Raw genomic sequence first — 12,358 nt, 5'->3', positions numbered from 1 at the left:
CAAGGAGAGTGATTCAAGCGCCGGGGTGAGTCAGGCAGCTGCACCCCACTTTACAGGCAGGGCGGCAGCACGGAGCTGTAAACCACCAGCCCGGGTCCTGCCGGGGCGCAGCAGCGCAAGGAGGAACCGGGACAGTAAAAAAGGTGTTTGGATAAATGGGGGGCCAGGAGGAGCGCGGGAAGGCGCTTATCTCCCCCCGAGGAGGGACTCAGACGCGGCAGGCAAGAGGCTGTCAGGAATTTAATTGTACTTGGCACTGAAAACTATACAACACATTTACAGAGAACCATCCGCTTGTGTCTATGTACACCCTCTTTCCCTTCCCAACGTTACCGGCCACACTCGCGCCAGGCAACGACCTTTTGCAGGGGAGTCGTGGCTCCTCGAGCGGAGATCTCAGGTAACGCTCAAGGCCGGGCTCACGGTCCTCGTCCTTCCCCTGGACAGGAACAACCTGTTGGCCACACTCAAGGCCGTCACCACTTTGCAGTGCAGTTACAGCGCCAGTGTCTCTCAGCCGAATCTTTGGACTGCTAGAACATGGCAGCGTTGCCGTCAGGAGTATATACAACCACTATTCTCCTCTGTCCTTACACCTCTTCAGCTGCAAACGTGTCCTTTGCTCTAACTCTCTACAACATGCAATAAACCCTTGGTCGCCTCCAGTCCCGCCTCCCCACGGAAGGCGTTTCATTTCCAAAAGGCAACACGAACAAGAAAAATCTACCTTCGCTCCCTGCTATTCCCCTCTAGCTGCTGCTCTTCTTCCCTCCCCAAAACCCTTTTTACAACGTGCCTAAAACCTTCCTAAACCCCGCTGCAATGCAGTTCTCTTTCAGGAGTCCGAAGCGCACACAAGCCGTTGATGTGGCTAAGGGACATGAGAAACTGTCCGTGCACACCTCGGAGCGAGGAAAAAAAGAAAATTCCTCAAAAATTCCTCGAAAGGAAATGCCAAGTCTGAACAAGGACAAAATACAAAAGTAAAAAAAAAAAAAAAAAAAAAGAAGAAAAACAAAGAGAACCCCAAACAAACTTGGAACAAAACAACTAATAAAAAAATTAAATATCTGGCAGATTACAAGAGTGAAAATGAGGAATGTACAAAGAACACACTAAGATGAAATATTCCAGTAGGTAAATTGAGAACCTGTTGAACCTGGGGTCTGTTTTTTTTGGTTTTGTTTTTGGTTTTTGTTTGTTTGTTGTTTTTTTTTTTTTCCCTTTTTTAACATGAAAAGTTGCATGGATTATGAAAACCACACACTGCAAACGTGCTGTACAAGATAAGAAGAAAACGTGAATTCAGGTTTCGAGTCCACTTTAAAAGGCCCCTTGCAGCGTTGATCTGACCCCCCCATGCAAAGCGGGGTGCTGCCAGGCTCACAGTGACGGCCCCCCAACTTCTGCTTTAAGTTTCTTGTTTTCCAGCCTCAAAAACCGCACGTGGAAATCTTTCCGAACCCAAAATTTGCTCTTGAAATCGGCCGTGAGCAGTCAAAAGCGTGAGGGCTTCTAAATCACTCACAGCATTAAAACCAGGTTTAAAGCAGCCAGGTTTATCTAAACAGACTCCAGTTCAACAGTGTTAACTGTATACCAGTAGCTGCCATTACAACATAAAAAAACCAAATATTCTGTTCAGTAGAGTGACTCCAACCATGCTCACATTACAAGAAAAATGTACACGTTATTTATAAATAAACAGTCTTCTACCAGGGTGTTGCTGGGCTCCTCTTTACACTAGTGTTTCTTTCCGCTTCCCACTTAGCTGCTTCTCCCTCGTTTTCCTGTACCCGGATGATGTTCTGTGGGTTTTCAGGCCCTTGGCTTCCTCTGAGTCCAGGACAGAGCCGCACTCGGAGGTGCTTTCATCGAGCTCCATCTCGGTGATGCCAGACATGGCAGATTGCCTCTTCTGGGCTCTGATGTTGGGCGCGGAGGGGTTGTTCTCCTCCGACTCTTCGCTCAGCTCCGGCAGCTCCTTCAGCTCCGCGGCGGCAGCAGCCGGCTGGAAGGGAGCGATGGCCGTTCGGATGCAATTAACCCACTGCTGCTTGTGGAAGACATCGTTGGCCTGCAGCGTGTGGGACTGGCCCGGGGAGGGATCTTGGAAACGAACTCGGAAGATATTTTTAGCTGAAGATAAACATAGGAAAAAGCAGATCAGTTCCTAGCTCAATATTTAGAGAGATTCCATCACTAGACAAGTGATTTGGACTGCCCTGCTCTGCTTCAGGAAAAGCTTTCAAAACCCTGCCAAAAAAATAACCAACCCAACCCAAACCCCACAACCCAGCAGAGATACGTCGAAACAGATGTTTTCTAATCTGAGCACCAACTGTAAAACACCATAAATAAGTTCACAGCCACCGAATCTAAACCCACAAAGCCCAGTAGTGAGAGTCTAAAGGTGGACGTTAACACGTTAACCTCTATCCGCGGGGATTTACGGGCGGGTGTAATCTCTCCTCACCAGCAGATTCCCAGGCAGATGAACTGGTTCGGTTCGTACCTTTATCGGAATTGCCAAAAGCTCCTCGGAAGGATCCTCCCATTTTCACATCACCATCCTGCAGGTCTTCCAGGAGCAGCTCCTGGACAGGGATGGGCTGCCTGTACACTTGGTAGGCCTGACGCTCATTGCGAGTGACCGGCCGGGTCAGAACCAGGATGTCTTGGAAGAGGAAGACGTAGAGTTTCTGAAAGGGAAAACAGATCTGAATATGAGCGAAACGTTGTACTTTGTATTCGAAGCAATCACACATCCTCTGGGATTATCTGAAGTTTCTGGGATTATTCTGCAGTTTCACCCACGTTAACTTTCTGACGGTTTCCTGTTACATCAACGCTGGGCCCTGGCAGTGGTGGCACAGACCACGCTTATATCAACAGGTTTATTGTTTTAACAACCCTTCAAAAGTGAATTATGATTTGTAGCTGCCAAGAATATGATGATTAGAAGCAGTATCTTTTTCGACAATTACTAAATGCTTCATGTGTACAGAAGCATAATGGCAGAATTAAACAAAAAAGAACCCCCACCAACTAAAAGAAATAAACAGAAAAAGATTTGATGTTTAAAACGAGGTTACTCCTGCAAGCCAGAACAAAAGGCAGCAAAACCCTCGAGTAGAGCAGGGTCTTTCAGCACGGCTGCAGTGGGAGATAAACTTCGGGCAGTTCACCTCAAAGCCAGAGAGGCTTTTGCAGGAACACTTCTGTTTGGAAGCGCTGTGCTCCAGAGCTCATAATGGGGAATGTCAGAGCACCTGAAAGTAAACAGCCGGCAGGAAATCCCTTCTGATGGAGAGCTTGGGCACAGAGAGCCCTTTCTATGGCAATTTTGTGCTAATTATTTTTCAGCTTCTGAAGGCCAATTGTAAAGCTGTCAGCAGGAAACTTTCCCTTAAACCCTGCAATGCCGACTGCCATCAGGTGCTTTCTCTTTTGCTTTTTAAGTTAAGCTAATTGTCTAAACTAACCCTAACGATGGGAGGGCTCCTGGTCCTGCTGTAATGGACAAAGTTTTAACGACCTCTGAGGGGAGGTTTTCAAACTTGAGAATGAATTAGCACGAACGTGAGGGACTTACATGTCCGTTTTTATTCTTCAGCTCCCCGTGGCACAGTAAAGCTTTGCTGCCTTCAATCCTTGGGTCCTTTTGCTTCTCATCCAGGTACTCCAGCTTGTCAATGTAATACTGGCACTCCGATTCCCCCTTCTTCAGGTTGATGTCAGAGAGGACTCCTTGGATTATAGATATCTACAAACCAAACCAGTTACAAGTGATTAAATAGTGAACTCTGCTTTGAGAGCTTCCCTTTAAGTGCTACTTAAGAACTCCAGGTGATGGAATCCACACGGACCCATCTCTCACTTGCTTTCGCAAAGGGTCACAGTCACAGATTTCTGTCCACCAAGAAAACCAGGCCACAGAATTGATGAGGGTTTAAGAAAGCTTTCTGGAGCTCCACAATGACGTGGTTGTGTCAGAACAACGATCGTGAGATCATGATTACTTACGGCTTCTTCCAGAATCTGGATATCGGGGTGGTCTTTGGGAGTGTGCCTCAGGATCTCTTTCAGGAGCAGTGGGTATTTGACCAGCCGACTTCGAGGAATGTCTAGGAAGCTCCAAAGGTCTAGTTTGCGGCTGAAAGGAGACTCAAGGCAGCGCTGGAGGAAATCTTGAACTCTCCGGTCCTGCTTCTTCTGATCCAGAAGTGCTTTGGCTGCCAGCTGATTGCTACAGTAACCTTTGTAGGCATGGAGTCGTGGTAACTGCAGAACAGAACAATAGTCAGGAGTTTAATTCCATGTAGGAAAAGCAAAGCACACGAACATGTCAAACTCAGGTAGTCTTACATCCCTTAGTGTGATACTTTGTCCAGTAAAAACCCCAAAGCTAAGAGACTATCTTGTCTATGTAGCTAGTCTTTTGTGAGGAGAACCAGGGCATCCTGCATGCAATGCCTCTGAAGTTCAGATGTTTGAGACTAACAGCGGTAAGACTATTGAAGTCACATCAGCGAGGAGCAGTCCAGAAGATACAGACATTTCTAACATAAATCAGCACGTAATTGCAGTCACACTAGTGTAAGTCTCCGGGGTGAAATCGTGGCCCATTACGGCTGACAGAGTCCCATTGTTTTCAGTGTAGTCAGGATTTCCGTTTCAATCTTTCGCTCAAGGCCACAAAAGCCCACAGCTTTTCGGCTTCTAGCTTTAAGTGTTCTTTAAGCTCTTTTTTAGCCTGCTGTCTCCAAGTTATGTACTCACCCACTTCACAAGAATGGGCCCAATCTGCTCCACTGTTCCATCTGGTTTTGTTGCTTCTCCTAAACTTGCCAACAAGTCTGGAATTGAAATATAAAAATAGAAATTGCAACAATGGCCCAGTAAGCAGTTCTAACTTGCGAAAGCATAGAGATTAACTCTTAGTCAGCACACTATGTGAAAATGATCCAGCTGCTCTTACCTTCATGCAGAGGAATATAAGAATCCAAGTCCCCAAATATGTGGGTGAGTTCCTCCTCAGACATGATAGAGAGTTTCAGCATGGGATCATGATAGGCCTGTCAAAGAATGTCAAGTATTAAAATATATTCAAATCTCCCAAACCCAAAAGCTGACAATTTAAATATGACGGAATAGATCATGCGCAGAACAGATCAGAAGCCAACAGAAACAGTAACACTGACTTTGATGGGCAAAAGATTCATCTTGGTATGAAGGTATCAAGACCTTCAAACGAAAAGGACTTTCCTGTCTGACCTGTTCCTGTCTGGGAGAGGGATTCCCCACCCAGCTCTGCAGGACTGCAAAGAGCAATCCTTTTTTGGCTGCGTTTGCTGCAGTCAAACCAGTACTGTAGGACTGCTCATGTCAACTTTCCAAGCCAGCTTTCAAACTGTGGATTCTGGGCCTGATAAAGCCGTTATGTAATGTTTGCAGGTGCGAAGAAACGTCATTATTAGCTGCAATATGATTACTGACTGCAAGAAAAAAAAACACTCACCTTTCTGGCAAGCTTCAGGTCTTCAATTAGGTCTTGCTCACCCCTGGACATTTCGTATATGGCCTGTGAGGAGGGGGATAAAGCACTGAGAGTCATTTTTAATCCCAGTCTTCCTCTGAAAGAGCCTTTCAGCTCACATAATGCACATCCTGTCTGGGCAGCCTGAATAGGCAGTTTTGCCATCTGAATCACTGTATGCCACCTGGGCATGACACCCTCAAGTAAATCTGCTGGCTTTCCCAGCTCCAAGAAAGCAACATTACTTACAACTGTGTGAAAGCTCTGACGCTCACGCACAAGCCAAATTAAATATTAGCGCCTTTTAAATCACTGCTTTTACACAGGCAAGCACGAAAAAAAAACCCAAAACCCAGAAAACCACAGAGGTCAAATCCCAGGCGTCTTTAGTCAGCTTCTGTGTTGTCACTAGAAGATTTGTCTAAGAACTACAGGAAAAAGGCAAGCCAAGGCCTTGCTATTTGGCTTTCAACCAATTGTCAAGAGCTTTAAGAGAAAGACAGCTGGCTTTACAAGGAACCCGACTTTGGGTTTGCTGCAAAGCAACCACCGTGGCTGGGTCTTGAATTTCAGAAATGCTGAGCACCCCCATGGAAAGAGTTTGGCATCTCTGAAGGGTCAAACTGGGGAGATGAACTCCCTAGTGACTCAAGAGAGAGAAGCCTACCTTTTCCCAGGCCTAAGGCAGAAATAAATCTAGCAGTTTAGAAATGAAGGTGCACAGGAAGATAAAATCACCCATAGATGCTCACGACCCCCTTCCCTGCCAAGGAAACGGCCAAGCCAAGGTTTCGGCTGCCTTCCTCAGTGCTGCTGTTTAACAGAAGCCTACCTCCTGGCGCTTAATTTCTTTGGTGCTCAGGGACTCTTTCATGTTGACATCTAACATCTCAGACCAAAGTACACTGTTTCTTCTTTTAGGAGGAGTAGGAGCAGCGGATCTGCTACATGACTTCTGGGCACAGCCAGGAGACTTGCTGTCACTGCGAAGGGCAAATGACTATAGGGATTGAAAAAAAAAAGAAAAAAAAAATTAAAAAAATATGTTGAGTCCATTTGAGAAGTACAGAAGTATTATAGTATTACCCATACCACTCCCAATCCTTCATCCTCCTCTGTTGTACAGCACAGGAAAACACACCCAGACACTTTTCCTCAGATAAAGGAACACTTTAATCAAGCTGCTGAGAGCCCAGAGACCGGCAAGCTTTTCCATGTGCCTCTCTCTCCCTGCACTGATCCAGCAGCAGCGCTCGGGAGGAGGATGGGCAGGTAAAGCTTGGGTCTATTTCCAAGGTATGAGGAAGTAAATAAACTAGGATCATAATTCTACCTATAATGAGGCTAATCAGGAGCCACTTGAACTTTGCTCTCGTGATTTGCAATCTTACTAAACCCCAGACATAGAAGTGCTCTTATCTGCACGCGTGAGGTAGAGAGATCCTCAGACAACACTTCTCTAATGTTACTGAAGGCTGAACAGCAGGGTCAGTTCACGTTTAAGCACGTGTTCCAATGCATGTATCTCAAGTACTGGTACAGTTTATCAACTAATTCTCCCTATCTGAATCAGTCCATTTTTTTTACTGCTTAAACCCTCAATAACCTGGTTATCTAGCAAGCTACCTCTGAACTCCTGAACTCTTCATCCCCAAGCAAGCTTTCTGTCCTTGCATGAATTACCCAGTAGATTTCCAAGAGATGCCTTGAAATGTCCCCATACAGCCAGTACCTTCTCAATAGCTCTAGATTTCCAGGACTAGAGGCTCTGCTTTTTACCTGTATCGTCTGCCCAAAGCGCCGAACTGCACCATTTCTTACAGGAGAGATCAAGTTCGCCAGGGATGTGACCCGTGTTAAAGGCCGAACCCGCTTATTGCTTGGCTCCTGTAAATAAAGCAGAGAACAAATTGTACTGGCTGTGACTCCCACTTCATTTCTCAAGCTGCCCAGGCAGGTTTAAAAAGCACAAACCCACTTAAGGAGTGGGAAACGCAGAAAAGAGAGTGTTTTGAAGTAGCCATTCATCTTAAATGGAAAGCAGAAGCTGTAAATATTTGTCTGAACTTTAAGGCTGCAATTAAACTGCAGAGACTGCCCAGAGTAAAAGAGGCAAGATAACACACACATCAGTCAGAATTCAAAATAGGGCTCAAACAGGGACCGTTATGGTCTGAACATAAATAGACTGAACGATTCTCCTCTGCAAGGCAAGTGACTGTCATCTAAAGATGGAGCGATGATCCGCTTCTCCATTTTATCATGTTTGCCTTTGTAGAAAGAATGTGTTTTTCCATTTTAATTTTATTTTGGAGAGAAAAGTAGCGGTTGGAGCCCAGGACAGCTTCAGCAGCTATTCTAACAAATAGCAAACGACCACATGCTGAACATTCCTGCGAGGGACACGCACACACACGAAGTGGATACAATTTAAAACCTCCAGTTTACAAAGCTTCCTCCCCATTCTGCTCCCCCCCCCCCCCCCCCCATATCATCATAATTTTTCTTATGCGTTGTTTAGATTTGAAAGATAGAGCTTCTGCTTTTCCACACCACTAATCCCTGCCGGGAGCCCAGAGCATTTTCAGTTCTGTCCTGATCGAAATAGTGCCAAGAAAGAGGAAACGCCCCACAGAAACCTCCTGCTGCTTAAGCTCAGATCGGTTTTTAAAACCATGCTGGCAACCCTACATATTTTACATCAAAAATATTGTGTTGTAAGCACCGTACAGGAAAGATGTGCACAACAGGACGCCAGGAAGAGACGGACTCCAAGTTTAAGGCTAGGAGAAAGGCTAGATGAGGTGCCCTGTTGCTCTTAAATGTCTGGCAGATGGTTGAAGGTGACTCATCATCACAAGGAAGTTTCTTAGTATGAAGTTCAGGGAGTTGATAGGAGCAGCCTCTTTTTTTGAGTTCATCTCAGTAAAAATTTCACCAAAATTTTATTAGGCATTTTTTGTTAATTACAGTTGAGTCCCTCCTCTTAATTTTCAAAAGGCTAAAAGGCGAAGACTGCTTAGGACAAGCTCTCTGCTGCCTCTGTTTCCAGTCTGAGATCATAAGATACAGCACCTAAACCCTTTGCTTCTGTAGAGCAACAGAAGCGACAAATGCTGAAAACAAAAAAGGGGAATAGGAACACACAGAGCTGGATTCCAGTCATGAGACTGAGGAAGCATAAAAGCTACGTATGTAAGATCGGATTTCAGCAACATGACCCGAGGAGTGGCCCTCTGTCTGCCTACACGCGGTGTTAAGCAACAGAGGAGGTTAGCTCACTCTGAATTAAGCCTTCAAAGTTGCAGGGGGGGGAAACATGAAAAGAAACAATTTATGAGTGATGCAGAACAGAAAGACCTCTTGGCGCAGCACAAAGTGTGTTCAAAGCTGTGCTTGAAATGTTTGGGAAATCTCAGAACTGCGAGGGTATTACAGAAATGGGGAAAAGCTCTAAGAGAGTGTTCTCAACCTCGGGACCCCAACCCTCAGCTGGGTGTTGGTACAGCACTGGGAGCGCTCCAGTCGCTTCTTTCCTTTGCCAACTGAGCCTCAACTGCGCTCGAGGCAGAGCCTCTGAGGAAAAGGACTATGCAGAAGGCTGGAAAGTTAGGCTGGGCTCAAAAGAAGACAGAGAAACTTTAATTGATTACAGACACTTCTGAGTGGAGGAAAAGGATAGGTAACGTACTTCTAGAAAACTATATATTGGTGTGCTAGAATAAAGGGACATAAGCCAAGAGAAGCAGGAATGTATGGAGAAAATACAGACATAAGCCACACACAGCTCTGCCAAGGCCAGTGATATAAATAGCATGGAAAAGAAAAACATGACACTGAAAATTAATAGCAAGGAACTTCAGTACTTTAGGACGCTTGTAGAGTCTTTCGCAGCTCGCTGTTAAAGGGTCAACTCCGCAGCTTTTCCAGACACAATGACACGCTCTCTGTGCCGAGGGACATGTGTGAATGCCTTCCCAGCACATCTGTGCCAGGCTGGAGCGACACATGCACGCGCACGGGGTCTGGCAGAAGCATTCCTGCCTCTCCGTTTGGGACAGGCGGTACAAAGGGGCTCCCTGGAATTCTAAATCGCCCCTTTACTGAACAGCCGATACATACTGAGACATGCAAAGAGAGGGCTGAAGTGAAAAGCGGAGTTCTGTAGAACAAGGAGGAGCCCGGCTCCCGAGGAACCCAGCTCTGCTCTGAGGAGGGAGGAATTTCACGCAGATTGGCACCACCAGAGAGTTTTCTGTACATGCGATGGGCTCCCCTGGGGTGTTCAGCCAACAGAAAAACTTCTGTACACTATAAATTCAGCTTAGTGAAAGACTATTTCCCCTCTCAAAGAGAAACAAATCCCACTTTCTGTCCTGTGAGTGTTCTCAGACATGAATGGCTTGACTGCCAAAAAAAGCGCATCTGTTTCTTCTTCTCCTTCCAGCAATATCATTTGATCCAAGGCAGGGAGCGGGGAGAAGAAAAAAAAAAAAAAAAAAAAAAATCCCTCTCCTTCAAAACCTCACCTTCTCTGAGATCTGCATTTCAGTTTGAGGTCATGTACTCCACTTACAGGCAAACTCAGATGCTGTGTAAGCTGAGACTCAGTGCAGTTCATACTGTGGATAACTTTGGCTCAGTAATTTCTTTTTTTTTAGTTCTGTACTTGCAAACAATGATTAGCCTGTCTCCACACGGTCTTACTTACAGAAGCCCAGATTAGAATAAACTCTGCAAAGTTTCTGTAACAAGCTGTTGGTTCTAAGTGCTACAGCACTGACAGATAATGGAAACCCTAGTGAGTCCAACAGCACTTCTGCTTCCATTCAGAATATTTTTTTTTTTTTCCAGGAGACTCTTTATTAAACGTGAATATAAATATATCATAAACATACACACAAAAGCTAAATCTGTATCTCCAGCTGGCAGGCAAGACTTCACACTAGTGGAATTTCTTCAACTTGCAGGTTAACGTTTCACATTGTGAAAGATTGCACCTTGCTGCTCGAAAGCCAGGTTCTACTTTTGAGCAAGGAACATTTTCCTCTAGCAGTATGCACGCCTATAACCTTTCCCCCCTATGCTAGGTAATAATTAGTGTTTTTTACAAGGATCACTTACTAGAGAGCAATGTCCTACGTGCCAGTCCCATACCAACGCATACAAACACGGTGACAAATCTGAAAACCACGCGCAGCAAAACTTTTCCTATTAAGCCAAATAAGCAGAAAGGGATTTTAATCACCAGCTCGAATCATTCCTGCCAGAAATCGCCACCTGACTATCTTAAGATTCACGTGCAAGGAGCTTGCCGAATCTCAAGCTCCGTTGTGAGAACGGTTGCCTGCACTCAAACCGAACAACCGGGCTCCGCTTGACACATCGGTACGGAGACGACAACCCTCGCCTTTCCCAAATCTGGCCTCGCACTCTGCTGATAACTCCAGCCGCTCTTGATAGCGCCTCAGTACCTGGCACCGATGGGAGTGTTGGCTTAGGAGTCATTACTCAAGCCCAGACGCGGTTTAACTTCGCATACCCAGCTGTTATACCCTACAGAAAACACACGTTTTAAGAATTAGAGGTGATTTACTCTCCTTTAAGAGGTCTGGTTTCTGTTACTTCTCTCCCAACATCTGGTTTCCCTTTTGCACAATCAGATTGCCCAAGTTTGGCTGTTTTAAAGCCAGGATTTTAAGAGGCTGGCGACTCACGCCGGAGCCCTCAATCCCCAGAGCTGTCTGGGGCCTCCTTTTTTTCTTTTCCACCTCATCTCACCGCTAATCTCGGCAATAAAACTCTGCCCAGGGCAGCCGATTCCTACCTGGCTGCTGAACTTTTGCCTCCTGTCGTAGCAGGAGGCATGCGAGCATCTGCTAGTAATACAATTATTCTTATCTACATAACAACAGACGATAAAAATAACAATACTTCCAAAAAAGACCCCAAGCCTCCAAACGCCAATCAACCCCCATGATTTTTTTTTTTTTTTTCCGTTTATGCAGCAAACAAACGCCCTAATTAGGAAAAATCCTGTCAGTGGAAAGAGCGCACAGAGCAACGGGCATTTTTAACATGAAAATCGCGCTGGGAGGAGAGTGGGGTCAGGTGAGGCGCCGAGCTCGGTTTCGGCTTCCCGGTCCGGCTCCTCCGGAGGCTATGAAATATATTTTTAAAAAAAAGGTGTTGTGGTTTTGGTTTTTTTTTTTTTTTTTTAAATCGCTGCTTCACCTCCCTTCGTGGCCGGCTCTGAGCGGGCAGCGACCCGGCTCCTCACCGCCCCTCAGGCGCGGAGGGCGGGAAGGTGATGGGGGGGCTCCCAAACCCACCGCTTTCCCCTTAAAAAAAGCCCCTTTTTCCCCGTCTCCCCCTCACCTCCTGCTCCCTAAAGGACTGGTTCTGCGCGTCGATCACCCGGATAGTCCTTTTGATGGGCAGCAGCCCCCCGAGCTCGTCGTGAGCCACCATGGTCGCCGTCCCCCCCCGGCCGCGGCCGCCTCAGCCCGCGCTCATCCCCGCTCTGCGCCCGCCGCCGCGCCGCGCCCAAACCTCACCGGCGGGGGCGGGGCTACCGGCAAGACCACGCCCCCTACAGTGCCAAACCCCGCCCGCTGGCTCCTAGCCCCGCCCCCTGCCCCACAGGCAGGGGGCCAGGACCCCCGGGTCCCTTTCCCGGCCCTTATTTCCTCCTAAATTCCCCCAAAATAGGACTCCTGAGAGGTTCTACTTTGCGGTAGTACGATGCAGACACCCACTGAGGGGCGAGCGGGCTGTTCCATCACACTCTGTGATGGAAAGCGGTTTGAAAAGCACCAG

At 46.6% G+C, this 12,358-nt stretch overlaps 1 protein-coding gene across 1 annotated transcript; it reads right to left on the bottom strand.

Annotated features, from left to right (window-relative positions):
• Positions 1-222: 222 nt before the first annotated feature.
• Positions 223-12,054, bottom strand: NET1 (neuroepithelial cell transforming 1). Its single transcript, XM_074903549.1, has 10 exons — positions 11,918-12,054; positions 7,319-7,426; positions 6,372-6,539; positions 5,522-5,584; positions 4,982-5,078; positions 4,783-4,859; positions 4,027-4,284; positions 3,596-3,766; positions 2,516-2,702; positions 223-2,139 (listed from the first exon to the last, which is right to left on the bottom strand). Exons 1-10 carry the CDS (start codon positions 12,008-12,010, stop codon positions 1,739-1,741), a joined length of 1,623 nt encoding a protein of 540 aa, XP_074759650.1. The 5' UTR covers positions 12,011-12,054; the 3' UTR covers positions 223-1,738.
• Positions 12,055-12,358: the final 304 nt, after the last annotated feature.

This window comes from Athene noctua, chromosome 3 (assembly GCF_965140245.1).
Source record: "Athene noctua chromosome 3, bAthNoc1.hap1.1, whole genome shotgun sequence".
NCBI classification, from domain to species: Eukaryota; Metazoa; Chordata; class Aves; order Strigiformes; family Strigidae; genus Athene; species Athene noctua.
Note: the sequence above shows the minus strand (reverse complement) of the source record. Positions and strands in the feature narration are given on the sequence as shown.

Excerpts from the sequence above, each read along its gene's own strand:
- NET1 (XM_074903549.1), bottom strand. The coding sequence starts at position 12,010 with ATGGTGGCTCACGACGAGCTCGGGGGGCTGCTGCCCATCAAAAGGACT. Across the intron at positions 6,540-7,318 it reads GCTTTGGGCAGACGATACAG|TCATTTGCCCTTCGCAGTGA; the intron begins GTAAAAAGCAGA and ends CAATCCCTATAG. Across the intron at positions 2,703-3,595 it reads TGAAGAATAAAAACGGACAT|AAACTCTACGTCTTCCTCTT; the intron begins GTAAGTCCCTCA and ends TTTCCCTTTCAG.